Source organism: Haliotis rubra, unplaced genomic scaffold (assembly GCF_003918875.1).
Source record: "Haliotis rubra isolate DU_JTF1 unplaced genomic scaffold, ASM391887v1 Scf103, whole genome shotgun sequence".
Classification (NCBI taxonomy): Eukaryota; Metazoa; Mollusca; class Gastropoda; order Lepetellida; family Haliotidae; genus Haliotis; species Haliotis rubra.
In genome coordinates, this window is record NW_025764926.1 from 137,122 (window position 1) to 162,651 (window position 25,530).

The 25,530-nt window shown below is 39.3% G+C and overlaps 2 protein-coding genes across 5 annotated transcripts in view; one reads left to right on the top strand and one right to left on the bottom strand.

The window, feature by feature from the left end:
- LOC124271824 (anoctamin-10-like) overlaps positions 1–19,740 on the bottom strand; it is a 32,082-nt gene extending 12,342 nt beyond the window's left edge. The window contains exons 1-7 of one of the 3 annotated variants that reach the window (XM_046706975.1): positions 19,566–19,740; positions 9,283–9,523; positions 7,405–7,437; positions 2,663–2,798; positions 2,041–2,178; positions 1,521–1,643; positions 538–1,110 (exon numbers count right to left, since the gene is read on the bottom strand). In XM_046706975.1, coding sequence (XP_046562931.1) covers positions 538–1,110; positions 1,521–1,643; positions 2,041–2,178; positions 2,663–2,798; positions 7,405–7,437; positions 9,283–9,489 — 1,210 coding nt within the window. In that variant the 5' untranslated portion in view covers positions 9,490–9,523; positions 19,566–19,740. The remainder of the gene's footprint in view (positions 1–537; positions 1,111–1,520; positions 1,644–2,040; positions 2,179–2,662; positions 2,799–7,404; positions 7,438–9,282; positions 9,524–19,565) is intronic. The other 2 variants (XM_046706983.1, XM_046706989.1) reach the window with 2 other exon arrangements.
- Positions 19,741–20,021: 281 nt separating this feature from the next.
- LOC124271846 (chondroadherin-like) overlaps positions 20,022–25,530 on the top strand; it is a 31,326-nt gene continuing 25,817 nt past the window's right edge. The window contains exon 1 of one of the 2 annotated variants that reach the window (XM_046707000.1): positions 20,022–20,302. The gene's annotated coding sequence lies outside the window, so the exon portion shown is untranslated. The other variant, XM_046707008.1, reaches the window with a different exon arrangement.

Here is a 25,530-nt window from a genome sequence, read left to right on the forward strand (position 1 = left end):
TGGCATGACAAAGGGACATGTTTCAATACAGATAGTAGTAGCAGTGCTTCAGACAATTGGGCAGCCAGTGACCCTGTCATGTGAACTGTGAAGGAACATATGTCAGTCATGCTGTTTCTGGCTGCAGTTACGGTGGGTTTACATTCAGGAGGAACCTCGGAATCCAGCGAAAATTATTTCTGATGTATATCTAAGTGTGACCATTGTAAAATTTGAAATATTTTGGTGGAAAAAAAAAAAGTTTTATAGCTCAATTGACACCCTCAGTGAATTTAAACAAGGAAGTTCAGTTCTTCTGGATAGAAGTGTATACTATTAAAGTACCATGATGAATGCAGGGGATCCTATTGAAAGGCACAACCACAAGAAAGGGATTCAAAGTAGGAATTATCGTAGGATAGTGATTTCTACTTTTGTTCTCACCACGTTATACTACTGAAGAAAAAACCCTCATATCTACAATATGCTTGGTGTTGTATACAGTTAGCCTACAGCCATTTTGGTTTTCAGAGGTGTAACGCATGTCCTTGACCTTACCCCAATCGTTCAATTTTTTGGCCACCATCCTGTAGATGCCATTCAGGATGCCGATCATGACAGCATACACAGCTGTCGGGGCGTACAACATCAGGTAGTTGACCCAATGTTTCTCCGCTGCATAGACACTGTCCGCCCAGTCCTGCATCCAGAAATATGCCAGCATGACGAAGAATGCTGCCACCAGACATACTGATATCACAGGTACTGTAATCAAATAGAACCTCATCTGACGCTTCCATTTGGGGAAAGTGGGCTCCGGCTTCTGGGTAACAGGGTTCCGGCCAAGAGAGCCATGAAATCTTGCTCTGGGCTCTTCAAATTTGGCTGATGCAGAATCCATGCTTCCCCACTGATATGTGAGCTCCGCACAGTGCCGCTTCCAGGCCTCCAGGAATATAGTGGACCAGATGAGATTGAACACAGCGAATATTGCCTCCCTGTACATACTCCGCCATGACGTAACAAGATATATAACTCCGATGAGAGCTGGTGGTATCAAGGAAATGGTGTACAGGCCCAGAAATGCAAAGTAAATACCGATCTTCTCGCCAAAATATCTTTGTATACGATCTGCAAAACAATATGAAAGGGGTTGCAATGAAGTATCGAAGAAGAAACAGCTTGAACTGTTCTTGACATTATTGGTTATTGGCAATGTGACCTTATTCAAGATTGTCTAGCACAAAAACTGAACTGGTACATAGGTTTATTCATAATATTGATGCTCAGCAGAAGCAAGTGAGTGAGTGAGTGAGTGAGTGAGTGAGTGAGTGAGTGAGTGAGTGGGTGAGTTGAGTGACAGTGAGTGAGTGAGTGAGTGAGTGAGTGAGTGAGTTAGTCTTTAGTGTGATGTGTGAACACATTAACCCCACCCCTCTCTCATCTGAAACAGATGATCACATTGTGTTGTATATACAACAAATCCTATCCTCTAAACACATTATATCAGCTAAATAGAACAACAGTGTTTTTCTACTAACGTATAGGTTGCCTGCTGAAGACTTTACGGACACCACACCAGTCATCTGCTAGGTTCTTCAGAGCATCCTCGTCATTCAGGGGAAACAGCTGCAGCACAATCTGTCGACTCTGGTACTTCTTGACTGGAACGTCAGATCACATACTATTTCCATGGTATATACACACAGCTGTTACATCCATTACATACACATCCATCAAGAATGAATCATTCAGCTTGAAATATTGACAGGCTTCTATATTTCTGATACTCCTTACCTACATCATTGATAGAGCTTGACATTTCTGCTATCCCCACATACGTCTTTGATATAATGACCTATCTGGGCTGCAGATTTCAATTACTCCCTATGCACAGTATTGACAATATTTACAAATCAATCTTGGATGCATATTTCTGTTATTCCTAGCATATTACATTGTACATTGTTTAAATTAAAAATCATCATGGCAGCTGTTATTCCCCATATATAACTATTGCAAGTGAAGTATCTTGGGTGTATATTTCCATTATATCCCTACTTATGCTCTTCCCAGGGTACAGTCTATGCTGCTCATATCCGGGGATGTGGGCATCCATCTCCCCAGCCCGAATACCCTCCAGCTCCTTCAGGATGATCTTCTGTTTCTCTGCCATGGAGAAAAATGTCCCAACATCTCCTGCAAAAAAAGGGAAAAACAAAAGAGAATAAATTTTCTTTCATAATATTTGCTTCAATCTTCAGTAAATGTGAAAAATTAACTACTATTGAAATTTTAACTTATTACAAACAGTATTTTATATATGAACCATGTCGTAACCTACACAGAGAGTATTACACACAGCTTATTTTATTCCTACTATAAAAAGCAAATAAAGATTAGTCTGATAGTAATATGGCAACATAGTAGCATGGAATTTTAACCTAAGATCTTCATGTCAAGGGGGTGGGGGTGTGTTTAGCCTAGTAGTTTAATGCCCTTGCTCGTCACGCTGAAGGCCTGGGTTCGATTCCCCACATGGGTACAATGTGTGAAGCCCATTTCTGGTGTCCCCCACTGTGATATTGCTGGAATATTGCTAAAAGTGATGTAAAAGTATCCTCACTCACTCACTCACTTCAAGTCAAGATTCAGTACCAACTACTTTCAAATGAAAACTCACCTGAACCACAAAAGTTGTCAAAGTCTGCGACTGAAAACTCGTGGACAAATCCATCTACATGTGCCTTCTTCATAGCCATTAATTCTGCTGACATTAGCAGACGTTCACTACTGGCACCAACATACAGGATGGTCTCCTGCAATAAGGGGGGATAACTATAATACACAGGGAGGCAACTCTAATGAACAGGGAACACCTCAGTGTACATTGAGTACCACATACAAAGAAGTAAGCATAAAATGGCACTATACACTTTCAAAAAGGAAGAGAGCGTTGGTAAAGTGAATGACATATGTTTGCAAAACAGTGTACTGGGGGCATTCTTTGGAAAGCGACCCCAACACAGCAACATGGCACTTAATGGACAGCTTAATACTGAAGTAGGAAACAATTATTTAAAAAATAATACCGATTCTTCTGGAACTATCTGTTTGAATGTCACCTATTATCCTGAAATCAGTAGCAGTCTGTTGAAAGCTTTCACTTGTGATCAGTTACAAATCATTATGTGCATAAATAGCTATATAATGTCATTAATAAAATGAAAAACCAAAAACAAATGTTATGTTCACCAATCATTCCTGACTGTAACAAAGTTAAGCAAACTCCTCTTACTTTAGTGACATGCTAGTTATCCAGCGTAACCCATGCACAACCATGTTTACTGATACAGCAATGGGGCTTTACATAGTCTCAATACTCTCAGGTTAAACATTCCTCTGAACATCAACACACATCCATACAATCGTACTAAAATCAGATGTTTTACCTCTCCCCATCAATATCGGAAAACAGTTCATTGGAGGTCATGTCAGAGCTTTCTGATCAGCCAATCAGTGTGGAGGCGTCTAAATGACTGGTAGTACTGAGTGAAATAATCATACCGGGTAGCAGCATGCATACCATCCTCGATAATCTCCAGGGTATACGTTACAATCACTCTCCACTATACCCTGGATGCATCCATGGCATGGCCCTGATGATTTTATTACCTCCCTTGGCTGGCTTTTTATCCAATCAGGTGTCTACGCTGGGAAGTTGAGCGAACCAATCAATACTCACTTTCGCTTCTTAAATTATCTAACCGTTTAAACTTGGCAACACAATTGATGCAGAGGTACTCTGAAAGAGGTAGAAGGAGTTCTTTCATATATTTTTTTAAAGTTTCAGATCTGTCAAATTCTCAGTATGATTTCCCAAAAAATATGAGTGGCACTGCGAACAAACCTTCGTGACTGTGACCGCTATTTTTGTTGACACTGGCAAGCTCATCTGTAACGGCAGCTTAGCTGATTGGCTACTGTGAGAATGTGGAGCCAGCAAAGGGAGGTCATACAATTATCGGGCCAGGCCGTGGATGCATCCAGGGTATAGTGGAGAGTGATCGTAACGTATACCCTGGAGATTATTGAGGATGCATGCATACTTGATTCCTGTCTCAAAAACAAATGTAAACGGGAAGTTCCAAATGGAGAAAATTGTTATGTATTTCATACCCCCTTGAACGTACACCCACGCCACCTAGGGAGACTAGTTCTGTGTGGGTGTTCTTTTGAGGAGGAAGGATAAGAATATATGGATAATGAACTTCTTTATTACAGGAGGAGGATCACATACATTCTTATCCTCCAACTTTTAAATGCCTCTCAAAGAAATTTCTTTTGATGAGGTTGAATTTTTATAACTAAGGTGATCAAACCTAGCTTTTGGGAAAACTGTGATCTGACTGGCTCAAGAAACCCCTGCAACCTGTACTGTGGTTGGGTGGTCAAGGTTATTTCAGGATTCAGTCAAATGACAGACTGACTGACTGAGTTTGGTTTTACGCCGCTTTTAGCAATATTCCAGCAACATCACGGCGGGGGACACCAGAAATGGGCTTAACACATTGTACCCATGTGGGGAATCGAACCCGGGTCTTCGGCGTGACGAGCCAACGCTTTAACCACTAGGCTACCCCACCGCCCCTCAAATGACAGATGTTGGTGGAGATAAGTATGGATGTCACAGATGTTAGTGGAGATAAGTATGGATGTCACAGATGTTGGTGGAGATAAGTATGGATGTCACAGATGTTGGTGGAGATAAGTATGGATGTCACAGATGTTGGTGGAGATAAGTATGGATGTCACAGATGTTGGTGGAGATAAGTGTGGATGTCACAGATGTTGGTGGAGATAAGTATGGATGTCACAGATGTTGGTAGAGATAAGTATGGATGTCACAGATGTTGGTGGAGATAAGTATGGATGTCACAGATGTTGGTGGAGATAAGTATGGATGTCACAGATGTTGGTGGAGATAAGTATGGATGTCACAGATGTTGGTGGAGATAAGTATGGATGTCACAGATGTTGGTGGAGATAAGTGTGGATGTCACAGATGGTGGAGATGGTTGGTGGAGATAAGTATGGATGTCACAGATGTTGGTGGAGATAAGTATGGATGTCACAGATGTTGGTGGAGATAAGTATGGATGTCACAGATGTTGGTGGAGATAAGTATGGATGTCACAGATGTTGGTGGAGATAAGTATGGATGTCACAGATATTGGTGGAGATAAGTATGGATGTCACAGATGTTGATAGAGATAAGTATGGATGTCACAGATGTTGGTGGAGATAAGTATGGATGTCACAGATGTTGGTGGAGATAAGTATGGATGTCACAGATGTTGGTGGAGATAAGTATGGATGTCACAGATGTTGATAGAGATAAGTATGGATGTCACAGATGTTGGTAGAGATAAGTATGGATGTCACAGAGTGTTGGTAGATAAGATGTCACAGGTGTTGGTCGAGATAAGTATGGATGTCACAGATGTTGGTGGAGATAAGTATGGATGTCACAGATGTTGGTGGAGATAAGTATGGATGTCACAGATGTTGGTGGAGATAAGTATGGATGTCACAGATGTTGGTGGAGATAAGTGTGGATGTCACAGATGTTGGTGGAGATAAGTATGGATGTCACAGATGTTGGTAGAGATAAGTGTGGATGTCACAGATGTTGGTGGAGATAAGTATGGATGTCACAGATGTTGGTGGAGATAAGTATGGATGTCACAGATGTTGGTGGAGATAAGCGTGGATGTCACAGATGTTGGTGGAGATAAGTATGGATGTCACAGATGTTGGTAGAGATAAGTGTGGATGTCACAGATGTTGGTGGAGATAAGTATGGATGTCACAGATGTTGGTGGAGATAAGTATGGATGTCACAGATGTTGATAGAGATAAGTATTGAGTTAATCTGATCTCATATCATAGGGTATATCCACACAACATGCAATTACTGTATAAAACATAATATACCAGGCAGGATAAATGAAATACCACAACCTACGGTATAAGATGGGACAATATTGAAAATAAGTGATGAGGGGTGGTGAAACAAAACCAATTCCATCATTGACAGTGGAGGATACAACCAGTCCTGGGTCCCCCATTAGGTAATGTCAAATAATAAAGGATGAGTATAATCCGTCTCCTCAGGTGTATTTAAACCCTTTCACCAATACAAAACAATGATATATAATTCTCCATTGAATGGAGAGTGTAAATATATTCATGCAGGAGAGAATTGCTGTAATGGACACTGATGACTTGATCTACTAATGGTTTGAGTGATTTATTAGAGTAACCAGTACTAACATCATCAATAACGGTGTCATTGACATTTGAACTGAGCTTGCCCCAAAAATATTACAGCAGTCTTGTCTTTTCCACAGCTACGATGTCTAGATCATGTTGGTGCCTTGATATCTATATCTTAGCATCATTACCACTGGTCTAGAGAAATCACCCCAATAACAGCATTTCACAATGCATCACTTCAGTGAAAATATTCTAAATGGATCATAATCTTTAGAGCCTGTGGTTCGGGCACCAAACAGTATTTCCATACTACACAGAACTGAAATTTCAAATATCAGCTTTCATGGTCCAAAACTTTTGTAATTAGTTGGAAAATGACATGAAAATAGGGCAGTTATAATTAACATTACAACCAGAGAAAATCTTTGCCTCCCAAAGCCATATAAAACATTTCTACCCTGGAATATCCACCCAGCATCTGAAGCTGATAATATGACATTAACAATGTGGCATGTACACTCATCCTGGTATTTCAGTCCAGGTGAGCTACAGCATGATAACATATCAGTAGGGATATACAATTAGCAACACTCTGACTATTACAACTTGGGGTTACTGTATTGTCTCACATATAAGCTGACACACTGTAAATTTCATTGAAAAAAAATCTAAAAGCCATACAGTGTATGTCTGGATCAATGTATTTCCTTCTTCGTAAGTAAAAACAGAAAATATATTTTCTATTTACAAATTTGCTGATTTAACATCAGCCATTTTGTATTGTTATGAAAATATTTATGCCAAGAGTGTTTTTTTTTTCAAGAAATAAACTTCATCAACAATTTGTTATTTCAATTCAATACAAGAAACAGGAAAATATATTGCTCTGGCTTAATTTTGTTTCAAACTGTTTTTCACTAAGAGCATTTACAGACAATGATTGGCTTATTCCCAAACATGGGCCTACATTTGAGACAATACAGCGATACATCATGCCATGCCGAGGTCCATCTGTAAGTATGTCATTCAGTAATGTCACAATCCACAGCAATGGTGTACTACAGGGTGCACTGACGGGCGTACTGCAACCTGGTAGGAGGGAAACAATAAGTGCGGGGACCCCTTCACATGTTACAACAGCCTTACCCGGTCCTCTTCTGTGGTCAGATCTCCTCTGTCCTGGAAGTCACAATCATGGCATTCAGTGAATGAGTCTGGTTTAGAGCCGCTTGGAACAGTATTCCAGTTATCTCACGGCATGTCTGGAGTGGTTCACGTCTCACATGTTTACCACTTCAGTAAAACTATAAAAATCAGGCACGGTGCTGACAAACATTTTCAGCGTAAACCCATGGATTCAGATTTGAAACAGTGAGATAGGTTCCTTGCATGCCTAAGGGAAGCAACTCTGCACAGCAGATTGCAGTGCCTAACTAGTATCAGGAGTGGTTCATGTCTCCCATGGTTACTTACCACTTTAGTAAAACTATATAAATCAGATTGCAGTGCCTAAAACCACTGGTGTCCCTGACTGAGCAGAGTGTATAGTCAGCACCTCCTCACCAAGGCTCCATTAATACACTTTGTGAGCTGGGAAGAGATGTTGATTTGTTTTTAAGATGCTAGGTAGTAAGACACTGTGCAAAAAGTATGGCTTTATGTCAGAGCCATCATGTCTGAACCTCTGTCTGAACCATGGTGTCAGAACCATCATGTCTGAACCTCTGTCTGAACTATGGTGTCAGAACCATCATGTCTGAACCTCTGTCTGAACCATGGTGTCAGGACAATCATGTCTGAACCTCTGTCGGAACCATGGTGTCAGGACAATCATGTCTGAACCTCTGCCTGAACCATGGTGTCAGAACCATCATGTCTGAATCAGGGTGTCGAAACCATCATGTCTGAACCGAGCCGTGAAGGTCCGGGTTAGAATATTGATCTTCAGTAGCTCATGTTTGTCATAAGAGGCGACTAACGGGATCGGGTTGTCAGGCTCACTGACTTGGTTGACACATGTCATCGGTTCCCATTTGTGCAGATCGATGCTCGTGTTGTTGATCAGTGGATTGTCTGGTCCAGGCTCGATTATTTACAGACGGCCGCCATATAGCTGGAATACTGCTGGGTGCGGCGTAAAACTGAACTCTCTCACGCATGTCTGAACCACTGGTTGCACCAGGGTGTCATAACCATCATGTCTGAACCACTGTCTAAACCATCATGTCTGAACCACTGATTGCACCATGATATCAAAACCATCATGTCTGAACTTCTGTCTGAACCAAGGTGTCAGAACCATGTCTGAACCTCTGTCTGAACAATGGTGTCAGAACCATTATGTTTGAACAATGGTGTCAAAACCATTGTCTGAACCACTGATTGCCCCATGCTGTCATAAGCATCATGTCTGAACATGTCTGAACCATCATGTCTGAACCCCTTGTCTGAACTATGGTCTCAGAACCATCATGTCTGAATCACTGATTGCAACATGGTGTCAGAACCATCATGTCTGAACCTCTGTCTGAACTATGGTGTCAGAACCATCATGTCTGAACCTCTGTTTGAACTAAGGTGTCATAACCATCATGTCTGAACCACTGATTTCACCATGGTGTCAGAACCATCATGTCTAAACCATGGTGTCAAAACCATCATGTCTGAACCACTGTCTGACCCATGGTGTCTGAACAACAGTGTCAGAATCATCACATCTGAACCACTGTCTGAATCAGGGTGTCAGCATCATTTGTGAGTACTGATTTCTCAGTCATGATGAGACCTGTAACTTGTCCATCATTATACCACTGCACCATTCCACAATCTTCATAGCACAGTGCATTCTTCCTTCTAACACGATGCAATTGTTTCATTCACTTTATCGTATCAGAAAAGATATCAACTTACAAACATGGCCTGTTTTACAAAAGGGAATCTTATTATATAAATTCTCTCAACAGCATTTTCCTGATCGTACATGTCACACAGTATTCTGTGTAACCCCTGGAAACACACTCATACCTTATTGTGCTGCATAACCATCATCCTAAGCTGAAGATCGGCGCCAGCCTCAGACTTTGGCGCCTGTATCCGAGCCATGAGCCATTCAATGGATGCTTGCTTTGCCCCGGCAGAAAACTCGATCACAACCAGTGGCTCGAATTGGTCATCAGAACTCTTTACTCCAGAACGGAGGACGTCCTCAACATATGCACTTCTTGTCTCCATGGTGGGAGGACTGTCAATACTAGTCTTGTTTTATCTGAAACATGGTAGAGTGAGTGAGTGAGTGAGTGAGTGGGTGGGTGGGTGGGTGGGTGGGTGAGTGAGTGAGTGAGTGAGTGAGTGAGTGAGTGAGTGAGTGAGTGAGTGAGTGAGTGAGTGAGTGAGTGAGTGAGTGAGTGCTATTGGTAATATTAGTGTTAGTTCAAGATATTTTATTCTCATGAAAAGAAATGGGCACATTAGAAAGTCCTCTCCCAGAGATATCTGTGTATGCTTGTTTACATTTAATATGTTAAATGTACAGGAACGAAGAAATATACAGAAACATGCATGTGAACATTGCACACACAGCCCTTTCTGTTTTCTTCATAAATGGCTGTACAGTCCGAAAGATGTTTCATCAACATCACCAAAACTGCATTTCACTATTAAAGAACCACTAAACTTTGTTTTTTGTTACTCTTTTAACCATTACATATGAAAGATTTGTGGTTAGTCTTATGCGGAACACCAAATTTATTCTTTAAAAACTTGTGGTTAATTAATACCGAGCGATTAAAAGTGGCCAAAAAGTCGCCTGCTTCCCTCTCGCCCGCCAACGAAACCACAGACAGGTTACGTAACTCTGTCGCCAGAGCACTGCAGTGACGTCATATGAGGAACGATTTTCAGTTAGTTGTATAGAAAATGTGTAGCACGCTCATCATTTTGATGATTTCTCGACATCAATGACGACATGCCGAATCGTTGCTTTGTCGTCAATTGCTCCTAGGGGTCGGGCGATGGTGTCCCCATGCACAGATTTCCACAGGACCCGAAGTTCGTGCTAAATGGGTTATGTTTGTGAGTGCGGTTGGCGTTGTGGAAGCCTGAAACGATATCTTACTTGTGTTCAGATCGCTTCACGGAAGTTAAAGAATCAAAACTACTTACTAGTTGTAGTAAAATATGCATATGATTGATGACCATAAAGATTTTCTATGACACAACTTGTAACATAACGATTTCTTCCTCGAAGTGAGGTTGTGGTCAAATAACAATAATATTGTAAGTAGTATTATATTGACACCCACCTCGCTGCCACGAGAGAAATTGTTATGATATACTGCTATGTCATGCAAAATCCTATTGGCCATCAATAAAATACATATTTTACTACCAGTAGAAAGTAGTTTTGATTTTGTAACTTCGGTGAAAACAAACCTAAAATAACATTTATCCTCAGACTGGCGGATGTTCCCGACAGGGCTATCATTTTAAAAATAAAAAATCTGTTAGAATTAATGAGATTATAGTTTGTTTTCATCAAGTTAGAAAATCAAGACTACTTTCTACTCGTTGTTAAATATGTATTGGAATCATAACCAAAAGGATTTTGCATGACACAACTTATAACATAACGATTTCTTCCACAGAAGCGAGATGGGGTCGAAGTCACAATACTGCTAGCGATAAATTTCTTGCTACATTCCCATGGTTAATGTCCACTCACCAGTATGTAGATACTAGTCAATGTGCGTCTTTATATTTGGTCTTATAATCCTAATTAGTTTATTATCACACTTGTATGCATTTTGAAACTAAATAAAAGCAGACAATCTGCTGATACTTATAGTGAATTTATAACAGAACTGTAATATCTAGACATTTTATAGTTTGCCAATGTGAATAATAATTCGCACACACACCCTAGTGCATGTTGTCTGTCTCATTACACTTCACGGCGAAAACAATGATTCTGTTGAATGCTACGACAAATGAATAAAACAAAATGCAAATATTAAAATTAAAACAGATTAAAGTTATAGGAACAATATCAGGCCATTACCTTGTTCGAGGAATGTATCCATCAATATCCACAAAACTGTTCCAAATGATGTGTCTTTTAACAGTTTAATATACGAAAAAGTGATAAATCTTTTCAGGTATTGGTGTATAGTCTCATTGGTCACCCAAGATAGCACACCTGGCAACTAATTGCATAATGTCCGCCTTTCTTTAAAACCAGTAATTTAGTTAGCCAATAATGGGCAATCAATCAATGTATTGCCGGTTAATCCTTTGAAAGAAGGACGTTGTTTTTACGCATGAACACCGACCACGACAGAGTGTATTCAGTATAGATTAGTAAATCTACATACATAAACACTACCTTTGACAATTCCGCTGTGTAAGATAAGAGTAATTAATCAATCAGCGTGTTATCGGTTAATCCTTTGATCGATGTTTATAATGTTGAATATTTACTCCAGACACAAGAAATGCCAAATGGGAACCTTTGTCGGGTAATCTAAGTGTGTTACCACTAATTATACCTGTTATAAATTCATTAACTGACCATCAAGTGAATGATGACAAATAACATGTGTAGGTTTATACCACCTAACACGGGTTACAACGAGGGAGTATTAATTGCTGTATTGCATGTGAAAACTTATGGGCCGACACTGTTTTGAGAATACAAACAGATTTTTACATGACATGATTAAATATCGAGGTAAAACAACACAGAAATGGGATCAATTTGGATCAGTCATTATACAAATAGGGCCTAACGACACCAATCGATTTTGACAGAATCGTCTATGAAAACAAGTTGTAACTTCGAAACTAGGCAAAGCAGGAGACAAAATTAAATGACAGTAGATTGTGAGAACATATAGCTTTCATTTTCCACAACAATTGTCACGATTTCAGGTTTATACAAGCCTGTAAACACGATAATTTACCCCCTAAAATGTAGATGAATTCTGCATCGGCTCTCAAAGCTATTCCTCATATGACGTCACAGAGGCGCGCCGCTCTGATTGGTTGAAATTTCGTTCGCGGGTGAGAATTGTGCACTGTTGTCAAAAAGGTCGATTTAAGTCAATTAAAGGTCGAAATGAGTAGTTTTAATGACGGGGTTTCATTTATAACGATGCCAGTTAGTGATTTATGTATTTGTACCCCCTAGGGTTTATGTGACCTTTAACAAAAGACATCAGAGTAACATTCTACCATATTACACAAGTATAAATTCAGTGTAGACAAGGCAAATGCGTGATCCAATACACAAAGTCGGCCAAAACACCACTGGATACTTTTCAGTCATCTTTTCAGTCAACAATGGAACCCCCTTGGGACTTGAGCACATACAACAGAATTGATGAGATCATGTTTTCCACAAGACTAACAACATAAGGCACAAATATTTCCCTGTTCACGTGAACTGATTAAAAAAACTGTCATGTTATGCCAAACTCACACAATGCAAAAACACCAACATTAATATGGCTTAATTTAATATCACAGTATATTCATACTGCTAACAGGCTATAAAAGTTTGAATTTCTATATCATGACAGGGATCCTACTCTTAATAGCATGTTAGCATCAAGCAGAAAAGATACCACTTTAGTCATGACAAATACATGTATTGGCAGTATAAGATTTCATAATTACAGCTGCTGAATGAACACCAACTAGTCTCTCCGATCACTGCTGCTTCAAATGATGATATATATCTTCAATCCACAGTGTAGATACTATTTTAACTTGCCGTGTAACACCTGCATGAGTCAAGTTCGCCAAGTAGTAACTGCAATATCAGATGTCCTTCCTTGTCATACAACACCCTGCTGCTAATATCACCATGATAAATACATGAGTTTCCTGAGGCCAGTTCCTATCTGCTGACTTGCTGAATTAGGAAATCCTCGAGAATTGTTTATTCTAATGAAAGATTTTGCAATGTGGTTTTGTGGATAAGACCAAGTTTTGTTGAATTACATCTAAAGTAAGGAGAAATAGTGGCGTCAGCCGACACTCTTAGCCCAGCATGGTATTGGCAGCCCTTCTCCAAACCTATACTTGTTAGTAGTTTTGTAACAACTTAAGGGTACTTTTTAAAAAATTAGATAACTGAGACTTATTATAAATAACCACGCTGAAAATGATTTTTTATTATTAGTTAAAATTAACCACATATTAATTTGCTACCTGCATTTTGAATATGACCTTCACATTTTTAAATACCAAGATCAGATGGTTGGTTGTTGTTTAACACCGCGATCAGCAATATTTCAGCTATATGCGGCGACCTGAAAACATTCGAGTCTGGACCAGACAATCCAGTAATCAACAACATGAGCATCAATCAACGCAATTGGGATACAATGACATGTGTCAACCAAGACAGTTAGCCTTACCACCCAATCCTGTTAGTCACCTCTTACAACAAGCATGGGTTACTGAACACCAATTCTTACTCAGCTCTTCACGGGTTCAAACACCAAGAATAAAGTGGCTATCACTAAAGTAAATCCCATTAAAATTAGACCTTTCACTTTGCTCCTTCTATGTGTTAATATGTTTCTTCTATGTGTTAATATGTTTCCTCAACATGTTAATATGTTTCTCCAAAGTGTCAAGATCCGAGGATGCCTCTATATACATGGTCAAGTCAGTTGGACATACATGGCATCTTTGATCGTCCATGATTCCATTGTCCATTGTATCAAGATACAGTCAAACACTGTTGTGTGTCAAACTTACCGTTGTATCGAGATACAGTCAAACACTGTTGTGTGTCAAACTTACCGTTGTATCGAGATACAGTCAAACACTGTTGTGTGTCAAACTTACCGTTGTATCTAGATACAGTCAAACACTGTTGTGTGACAAACTTACCGTTGTATCGAGATACAGTCAAACACTGTTGTGTGTCAAACTTACCGTTGTATCTAGATACAGTCAAACACTGTTGTGTGACAAACTTACCGTTGTATCGAGATACAGTCAAACACTGTTGTGTGTCAAACTTACCGCTGTACTGAGATACAGTCAAACACTGTTGTGGTTAGGTTAGGTTAAATTGGGTTTTACGTCGTGCTTGAGAATATTTCGCTCATATGACGACGTGCATGCGTGTGTATGTGTATGTGCGGCTGCTTGTACTAGCCCAGACTGAAGCTGGTTTTATAGTGCTAGCCCACTGAGATACCATGCCGCAGTGAAGCATGAATACCCCACTCAGACACATTATACTGACTCCGAGCCGACCAGTCCTTGTTGTACCCATTAATGCCGAGCGCCAGGCAAAGACCAACAAGTACCATATTTTAACGTCTTTTGGTATGACCCGGTCGGGATCGAACCCGCGACCTTCCGCTCTCCGGGCGGACGCTCTAACCACTACACCACGGAGGCGGTCAAACACTGTTGTGTGTCAAACTTACCGTTGTATCTAGATACAAACACTGTTGTCTGACAAACTTACCATTGTATCTAGATACAGTCAAACACTGTTGTGTGTCAAACTTACCGTTGTATCTAGATACAGTCAAACACTGTTGTATGTCAAACTTACCGTTGTATCTAGATACAGTCAAACACTGTTGTGTGACAAACTTACCGTTGTATCGAGATACAGTCAAACACTGTTGTGTGTCAAACTTACCATTGTATCGAGATACAGTCAAACACTGTTGTGTGTCAAACTTACCGTTGTATCGAGATACAGTCAAACACTGTTGTGTGTCAAACTTACCGTTGTATCGAGATACAGTCAAACACTGTTGTGTGTCAAACTTACAATCGACATACAGTCAAACACTGTTGTGTGTCAAACTTACCGTTGTACTGAGATACAGTCAAAACACTGTTGTGTGTCAAACTTACCGTTGTATCGAGATACAGTCAAACACTGTTGCATGTCAAACTTACCATTGTATCGAGATACAGTCAAACACTGTTGCATGTCAAACTTACCATTGTATCAAAGTAAAAGCTTAGTCCCTGTATATTCCTAATTGAGTCATCAATTAACGGTTATGTCTCACCCAAAGAAATTAGGTAGGTCCCTTTAACTTTGACACAATGTGTTCAACTGGACATTCCATCGGAGCTTTAAATCATGATTGATTCAAAACAGACCAAGCTAAACTTAGCCTTCTGGTAAAAATACACCATTCTACCATGAATCAAGAAAATACTAGATTCTGATTGGTTGTTCAGAAAAATCAGACGGCATCAATTGTGGATTGACGCTCATCTGATTGTAAGGCCGCTTCACCGCGCATTGACAAATCTTATTGTGAGAACTACTTCCGTTTGACCACAATGATGGCGGATCATAACAACAACTCCATGGATTTTGACGCTGACTTTCGAATTTTCCACACAGGCAATTGGAAATTTTTGGATTAAAAATGCGTTTGATTTCATTGCGCTTCACTGCGCCGCGTATAGAACACTGCCGCTTTTCTACTTCAGCTTGACCACCAACATGACTAATATCAACACAACAGACGTGATGGAAATGCTGATAAAACATTTATTTAAACTCGAAAAATACAGTTATATGATTTCCCCAACAATTATGAGGGAACTTCACTATCATATTACCTTCTATTATAAAAATATTCAAACTCAATTACAATACACAGCCCCAAACATAAACAAAACAATATCTAACATATAAATCAGAAAGCCTTGTAAACATACATCCCTATTTATACAAAATATGCAGCAAAACATTAAGTAAACATTTACCTACCTGGTAAATGGTATATTTAATTCCGTTTAGAATGGGAAATTTGCAAGATAGATCTAACGGTCTGGCGAAAACACCACATTTATGCCACTCATAGCCATACTCCATCATATCCCGTTGCATCGTTCACAAAATAATTCTGCTCTCTGCCAGTTTCCCTCGCTAGGTTGTCACTGTTATGTTCATCTACTTTGAAAACGCTTGGACACAGCCCAGTCCCAAACGATGAAAACAAAGTTCCAAGGAATCACAAGTTAGTCGCATGTACAATAAGCAGCAGTACTGTCACTCTTTTGTCGCATGCCGGGGTGGAGGCAGTACATGAAATCATGATCGGCCGGTCATAAAAATCAACAGTCTTTGATAAGTTACAGGTCGTAGGTTGATCAGGAAAGGATCTATTCTTCGATTCTGCAGGGTTCAGATTCAACAGTCAGTCAAGTATTGTCCACTGTCACTTCAATTTCAACCTTTAAGCAAAATGTAAACAACACTGGCTCGTCCGCCATTTCAAACTGTTGCGTAACTGTCTACTTCCAAGAAAATAAGTAGGTCAGACGATTTCATTATAGTGTGGCCAGGGGGGTACAGTTTCACGGCACACAAAACAATAGGCTGGTTTTAGTCGTGTGGAGTTGGTATTACTCGGGTATTACCTAATTGCATTGAATAAACAGTAGTTTGATTTCTTTGGACAGAATATTGTTATGTTGTAATGTTAACAAAATACGAACAGCATCTACCGCTCCCTTCACAGACGAGTTCAATTCGCCCTCGTCCCATGGCGGATTACGCAGTGTCTTCCGCAGAGCCCGAGGAAGTTCGATTTTAAATGGGTCATGGTAGAATGGAGATAACCCTAGTGTGTTTGAAAATCAGAGACAAGCTTTACTGAATTGATGGCGACTAAATATTTCAATTGAAACCTCACGCTACGCGTTCGGTTCCAATTGAAATTTAGTCGCCATCAATTCAGTAAAGCATGTCTCTGATTTTCAAACACACTAGGTTTATCTCCTAAATGATCTTGAGAAGTTTTGCATGAAATTTGAGATGAAGGTGGTGATGACACTTCCTGAGGACACTGTAGTGAAGAGCAGATCCAGGGCCCCCGTTTCACAAAGCTATTGTAGCACTACGACTGTTGTTAGTCTGTGTTACTGTATAGGAGATACGACAGTTGTAGCCCTGTAGTGAAGAACACATCCAGGATGTTTAACATCACAGAGTGGAGAAAAAATACACTGCATTCTCATGGTCATCTTAATGTCCAGGGATGGACGGACGAGTGAGTGAGTGAGTGAGTGACTATGGTTTTATGTCGCTTTTAGCAATATTCCAGCAATATCATGGCGGGGGACACCAGAAATGGGTTTCACACATTGCAGTTGGGATTCGAACCTGGGTGTTCAGCATGACGAGCTGACGCTTTAACCACTAGGGTACCCCACCACCCCATATGTATTCATAGAGTAAAGCATGTACTAAAAAACGCAAAATCAATTGTGGATGGTGTTTGTTTCTTGTCAAGGGGTTGTACTGACTTATCCCAGTGCTTTTTGTTGCAGAAGGGGAGAGTCCCACTACACTGAAAGTATGTAACACTGGGAAACTGTCTTACGTTTCACCCAGTACAACACCAGCAAAACAGGAAAACCTAACTCAAACCTATGTCGAACCAAAGTCAAACCTATGTCGAACCAAAGTCAAACCTATGTCAAACCAAAGTAATTTTAAGTCAATCAGATCACACAAGAAGGGAGTCAGTTTATAAGCATGACTATATTCACAACCATGAAGTCATCCCATGTATTAAAAAATATTTACAAAATTGTGAGCGAGTGAGTGAGTATGGTTTTACACCGCTTTTAGCAATTATTCCAGCAATTCATGGTGGGGGACACCAACAATGGGCTTCACTCATTGTACCCATGTGGGGAATAGAACCCTGGTCTTCAGCATGAGAAGCAGATGCTTTAACCATTAGGCTACCTCACCACTCCTACAAAATTTGTGAAAAGTTAATTTCTCATTTGGGAAGTTTTACCCACACTTGCTGCAGACTTGGTGCCAAATATTGGCCTCTGATCAGGTCTATATTTATTCCTTCAATTCCTACAGATTAATAAATATTTTTTATAAATGAAACATGGTCGAAGCCATATGTTCCTTGTTGATAAATAAGCATAGAGAAAGCATACTGAGAAATAATGAAGCAATAATAAGTAATTTGTTTCTGTTTCTGGAGGTTTAAGAAATATTTATCATACACTTGAAAGTCAGCATGAGAAACAGCGGTGTGCATAATGCTCTATAATTGCTAATCCTGTAAATGTATGCACATATTAATCCAGAACTACAGATAACTGGGGTCATTGAGTTCGGAACCCGCTTGTGGTCATCTCAATTGGGTATCCTAATTTTCCTTTGAGTAACCAAACAAATTGTACCCACCTCACTCAAACTCAATTGGGTATTTTGCCATTTTCCATTAATTGTAAAAATATGATAAAACTAAAATGTTGGTTTACATGTTTCTTATTGATATTTGATCTGTAAAATGAGAAATGATAAGAAAGACTGCAAGTTGCCATGTGCTGAAATGAACCTCAAAATATACCTCAGTTAGTTTATCTATCCACCGGTATGCAAGCTAAGATTTGACATTTTTGTGTGTATGCGTGTAAGATCAAATTTCCTGAGTATTTACAAAAATTCAAGTGTACTTGTACGCAATAGACTTAATAGGAACTGAATTTTCACATAAATATTTGCGTAATTTACGCAGATACGCAGCTTATCTGTACCTCTGTTAAACATTCTTGTATGAACTATATTCATGGAGATTAATAACTGTCTTCTTTGTTTTTGTATGTTTAGCTAAGAAAGCACACAAAAATATTCCCGATATATGATAGCAGCTCGTCAATAATCAAGTCGGGACCAGATAATACAGTGACTGAAATCATGAGCCTACCATTTGGTGTAGGTGGGGGTGGTGGTGGGGTGGGGGTGTTGTACTGGGTGTGCCTACCACCCCCACCCTCTTTTTTCACACACCAAAGGGTAAGTTAGTATAACTATATAGAAAATGACAGATATGCATTAATTATCAGACATATTTCAACTAATAAATGTACTACAGGCAAAGATAAGACATGTCCCGGGTTGGTATACCTTCATTGTTCAAAACACGTTCCACACGGACAGCGGGCCCATTGGATCGACAGTTAACGCGTAATGGGTCACCTGTTCTGCATTTTAAGCATGTAAACCCCGTGTAACTACTTTAATTGTTTAGGCAAATTGGGGTGTTTAGAAAGGGGCGTGGTCGCAGTAGCTGAACGTACACATAAGGTAATGATGAGTGCGGGGGACAGGGTTCAGCGTTCATCCTCGGGAAACACTTTCCAACCATCCACGTATGCAGTGGGTTTTGACTGCATCGACACACCTAAACTCACGTTCGGGACGCTACACCTGCCCATCAAGCTACGGTACTGCAAATAAATGCTAGTGACAACTAGCCCAACCAGCAACATACCAAAAATTCCTCAACCATCAACACCTTGCCTTCTTGTCCATTTCTCGAGATCACTTCAGAGTTGCTTCCCTTGAATCTAGTAGCTTTTTGTTTATTTTTCATCTGTGTTGCAGAGATACTGTATGTGTGAAAACTTTCGTAATTTTTTGACCGGTATTAACTGTAATCTATTTCTTCGTGTTTCTCGTGCAAGGGCCTTAGGTTGCCCGACCCAGTGATCGAAGTGTCAACAGTGTCGCGAGTTGTGGATGAATCCATTGTGATGTATTTCTGTATTGGGTACCCTTCCCACGAACATGCGATGAAAATGTGCCAAAGGAACCAAGAGCGCATTCTTGGGTTAAAAATACATTAACCTAACACACGTGTAGAATTTGTTGCACACCAAGTCACTTGGCGTACATTATATTATGAGTGCGCGCAATTGACAAATAACCCATGGTCCCTACAAAAGAAATGAACTGCTCCATTGAAAGGCGAAAATAGAAGAAGGTAATTTTTGACGACTGTTACGCACAAAGTGTTACTGCTGCTAGATACTATATACTAACAGGAGAATTTGATTTCCGGAAAAGGAAGTATTTGGGTAATAACCCACGGTGATCTAATGTTCGGTGAATGCTGACCCGACCCACACTTTCTCAGTGGGCGTGCTACTCGAAGCGTGACACTTCCAGGGGATTGGATACAGGACGATGGCTGACAAGCACCTGCTGTAGAAGAGTCATGGCGTACAGGTGAGATGTCCAATTCGGTGTCTGTCTGATGGTGGGATGCATATTGCTGACAGTGGATTTGTGTTCTGGGCTGCTTGTGGGATCTATTAGGTAAGGGTAGTAGATGAGGACACGGAGAGTTTATTAAGGGCATGGTAGTGACAGCTACCTGATGTCTTCTGATCAGCCAATTGATAAACAAGTTACTTAGAATCAGCATTTCAGGTTAGACGTGTCATTAGTTACACAAACATTGCGGTGCTGTTCAGTGGGTCTAGTACACAAACATCGTGCTGCTCATCAGAGATGCATTTTGTACATCATGATGATATTGATGTTAATGATTAAAGGATAGTTAATGAGTCCATGTCCTGTAAGTAGTTAACACATGACAGCTTTGGGTGACAAGAGAAAGAAATATGGCCATACAGTCACTGTTTCAGATATTAGACGAAATAAATTTTAAAAAACTTGAATTTCAAACTACTGTTTTTAATGTTTTTTATTGTTTTCAATGAAAAAGTCAATTATGAAAAGACATTATGATTGAATAGTGAATTGCAGCTTCAAGCTAAACCTTTTCATGATAACATAAAGGACTTGTTGGTGGTCATGAAATCTTAGTGAGTGAGTGAGTATGGTTTTATGCTGCTTTTACTACTATTCCAGCAATATCAGCAATGACATCAGAAATGGGCTTCAAACAATGTACCCATGTGAGGAATCAAACTTGTGACGAGCAAACGCTTTATTTAGGCTACTCCACCACCATTGCCAAACTAGAAGAAATTTAAAAGCAAATCTACCATATTTGTTAAAAATAACTTTTTGAAGAAAATCTCCTGTTAACCTTGTATACTGCAATAATCAGGTTGGGGAAACCTACCGATCGGCCTATAATAGGCCAAACGGGATATCATAGGCCGTTCTGCCTATTTTGCTATAGGTCGATCGGCCTATAATTATGATACTTATCAAATATATTTGAAGTGGTGCATTTCTGCATGAGGATATTAACATCATTCAGGTTGTGATGTCCTAAGGTTTTCATTCAAACCCATTTTGAGCATTTTCATTGCATAATAAAGGAGTTTGGAAATTAGTAATTGATATAAGTCTATAATATTTTTGAAAATTTTCACTGAAAATTAATGACATAGATATTCAGTTTTAGTTTTCAAAAAGGAAAATCTATGCAAAATTGTGTTCTTAATGAAACATCTTTTCCTGAACATGATATAAATTTTCCATTTTGTCTAAAAACTTATTTTTTTCAAGCTGAGGAGATACATTAACTATTCATCTCTATGATCATATTAAACCATTTCGTGCGGAAATTGATAGTTTGTGAAATAATTAGAAAAATGTTCAAATATAGCCCGGTCGGCCTATAGCAAAATAGGCAGAACGGCCTATAATATCCCGTTCGGCCTATGAATATAGGCCGATCGGTAGGTTTCCCCAATCTGATAATTATTTTCAAATATTTGGAGCTATCATTTGATAAATATAGAAAAATTAGAGCTGTCAACCCTGTTTGATTTGATTTGTGAGTCACATAACCGGCTGGTTACAAAAGAGTCTATTTTCACTTTGAATCATTATGAGAATGAGTAACAATTCCTGGGGAACTGTTCTTGTGGTTATTTATAATGCAGTGTTGTTCAATGCATGGAACAGGTGCGTCATATATATGGAACTGTCTCAAGGAAGTATTATAATAGAGTGGAGTTGAGAACATATTCTCCGCACATTCTCTTTTCATTCCTGAAAATGATATAATATTTAATAAGAAACGTAATATCTAGATTAAGGGTTGTTACTTATGATAGAGAGGTTGGTGGGGTAGTCTTGTGGTTAAAGTGTGAGCTCATCATGCTGAATTAACCCAGGTTCGATTCCCCACATGGGTACAATGTATGAATCCCATTTCTGGTGTCCCCACCATGATATTGCTGGAATATTGCTAAAAGTGGCGTAAAACCTTTCTTAATAATAATAAGAAGAAGAAGAAGTCATCTTCTATAGCGCAAAGTCTCCAAACACCAAGTGATTGCTCGGGGCGCTTAATCAGAATCTGATTATTATTACCCCAATAACCCAAGCTACCAGTTAGGCGCTAGAAGGTTATAATCACATGACTTTATCCAACCGGTACCCACTTTCTGCTGGGTGAACAGGCAATTTTGAACAAGCTCACTTGCCTAAGGTGAGACCACATGCATCACATGTGCTTCGTTGTGGGGCAGGACTGAAGTCCTAGAAACTCTCAGGAGTCAAGCTGCCAAACATGGTCACCAATCCAAGGAATGTCCAAGCTGGATGTTGTTGAACTTCAACTGATTCATGACCTGAGGTCTGTGCACAGGACCACTTACTGCTTATGATGGACCTTTGCATATATGTTGATATTCTGTTTTTAGTGATTGCAGCAAAAGAAACATCTAGTTGTACATATATTATTCACAAGACATAGATTTTGATTAGCATTACTTGTAGGTGTATCATTAACAGGTCCTCATTGTCTGTGTATATAAACATGTTTTTCATTTTGATGTTGATAAAATAAGTTCCTAAAATGAGTCTTTGAAATATACCATGCTCTTAGTCTATGCAATGTACATATGATAATAATTGGTCATTAACCTTCACATGAACATCTTAAACAAGTAATTACAATGTCATCATTATTATGCTGAAAATCATTAGTTATTTTTTTACTTATTCTAAAATATAATGCATTTACTGAACTAGAAACGAATTTCATCCACAACTAATACATAGAGAAAGATTATGTTTTCAGTCAAGTTGAAACTGGTTGCTATCATAATGTGTGTTTAATGAGACCTTGTGGTCTCCATGGTTACATATGCATACATTGATGTAGAAATGAGATATACATGTGCATTGCTGATGGCATATATATCACATTTTCTCTTGCTTCAACTATTATTAATCTTTGAAGAAACTCCTGGTGTTTAAATTTGTTTTTGTTATTAGCTTTTTTATTTGCCGTAACATCCACTATTATATGGATAGAAACTTGATAATGCAGAAATAGGTGGACATTTTATGACACTGTGTCAATATGATAAAAACATATGCATTTCCTGTTAGATGGTTAGGAATATTTTTTCATAATAAAATATTTGTTATAAATTTTTAAAATTTTCATATGTTGTGGAACATGATGAAAGCCACGCTTAGCAATTTTCTAGCTCTGTATTGGTGATCTGTAATTAATCAAGTCTGGACAGAACAGACCAGTGATCGACATGATGAGCATCAATCTGTGTAATTGGGATACGATGACACTCAAGTTTTGAAAGCAAAAAGTATTTGTTTTACTAGACCCTGGAATAGGCTGGAACACCAGACTCTTAAACATTTGAGGTGACGTTTGAAACACCCATCTATAACCCATTCGTAGCTCACGGAAAATATCTTCTTGCAAAAATGTTTTACACTTTGAAAGATTTCTGCTGGTAGCTAAAGAGTAGTTTGTCACAAAACTATACACAGTGTCTGAGTACATTTGGACACAATGTCCTTTGTATGTTTCAAAAGAGAATAGGGTAGATTTTGCTGTCAATTGTTTCGAAGTATTGTTGTCATTTTTCGTTTTACTGTGTATGTCAGTGTTAGAAATTAAAACTAACTTGCCTTCATGTGACTTGTAGCGTTTTCAAGGGATAAGTATAATGGACAGATAGTGTCTAGTGCTGGGTTTGATCTCACAGAAAAATAAGTTTTAACTTCTGCATCAAAAGTTTATTGTTCATATTAAACACTGCCCTCAGCAATATTTCATCTATATGGCCGCAGCTTGTAAATAATCAAGCCTGGACTAAACAACTGTAACTGATATCCATATTTGGCACCCATAGGACTTAAATTGTTGCTCACAGTATCTGTAGGGGTGGGGTGGGGGGTGGTGGTAGCCTAGTGGTTCCAGCGTTCACTTGTCATGCCAAATACCCAGGTTCGATTTCCCCACATGGGTACAATGTGTGAAGCCCATTTCTGGTGCCCCCCCTGTCATAATATTGCTGGAATATTGCTAAAAGCGGCATAAAAGCATACTCACTCACTCACTCACATATCAGTCAGTGGGCTGTCATCATATAGCCTTAATAATGCTGAGTGTGATGTGAAATAACCAACAACATTCGGGCATGTAAGGTGAACCACAAAACAGATGACATGCTTTTGATAACTCTCCAGTTGAAGTTTTTGAAAGGCAAAACTTCCAGTTGTCTACCAAAACAACTGTCCAGTCAATTGTTGCATCGAGCTTCCCTATTTCCCCTCTGGTTCAAACATTTAGGTGAAATATTTATTTACCATTAGACAACAGAAGTTTAGATTTGTCCCTGCTGTCTGTTCGAGATATCATTAAGTCACATCTGTGTGGTAAAAATGGTCTTCGTTTCTTGCATCATCAGTGTAAATTGGCCAGGTTGTGGTTGTTTATACACAAATGTTTGCGGAGTCTGTTCCTGAACTACAGTGTCCCAGCTATCAGACAAAGGCTAGTGTAGTGGCCAGATATGTCCCTGTTGAAGATGATGTAACCTTCAGTTACATAACAAGAACAGGTTGCACATCTATTGTTAGTCAAGTGGAGGACAGCATGTCTTCCTACAGTTAATAATCACCATAGTAAGGTTGATCATACAGATTATGTGCCTCTGATAATAGTTGTTTGTACGACTGTGTTCACAACTTAGCGCTTGTCTGTGTTGTCCTTGGTAAGAGGGGTGGTGGGGTAGCCTAGTGGTTAAAGTGTCCTCTCGTCACGCCACCAGCCAGGGTTCGATTCCCAACATGGGTACAATGTGTGAAGCCCATTTCTTGTGTTCCCCACTGTGATATTGCTGAAACATTGCTAAAAGTGGCGAAAAACCATATTCACTCACTCACCCGTGGTAATTTGAAGGTGTTTTCAGTGCACAGAGTTAAAAAATGTGAAACCAAAAACTTGCTCCTATTCAAACTGATAGCCATAGAAAGTGACAGAAATTCGTAAACAAGTGTCTTAGATGTTGTTTGTCTTACGAGTTGATTCAAAATGTAGCTATTATAAATGAGAGAATGCAAGTTAGATATGTTTTAAACAGGGTTGTAAGATAAAAAGGATGGTTACCATACGAACATGGGTATGGTGCTGACAGAACTAGAACATAATCAAAGACGATCAGGATTTTGAAGCACAGTCATAGGTTTCTGGTGCACTCAAGGGAGACAAA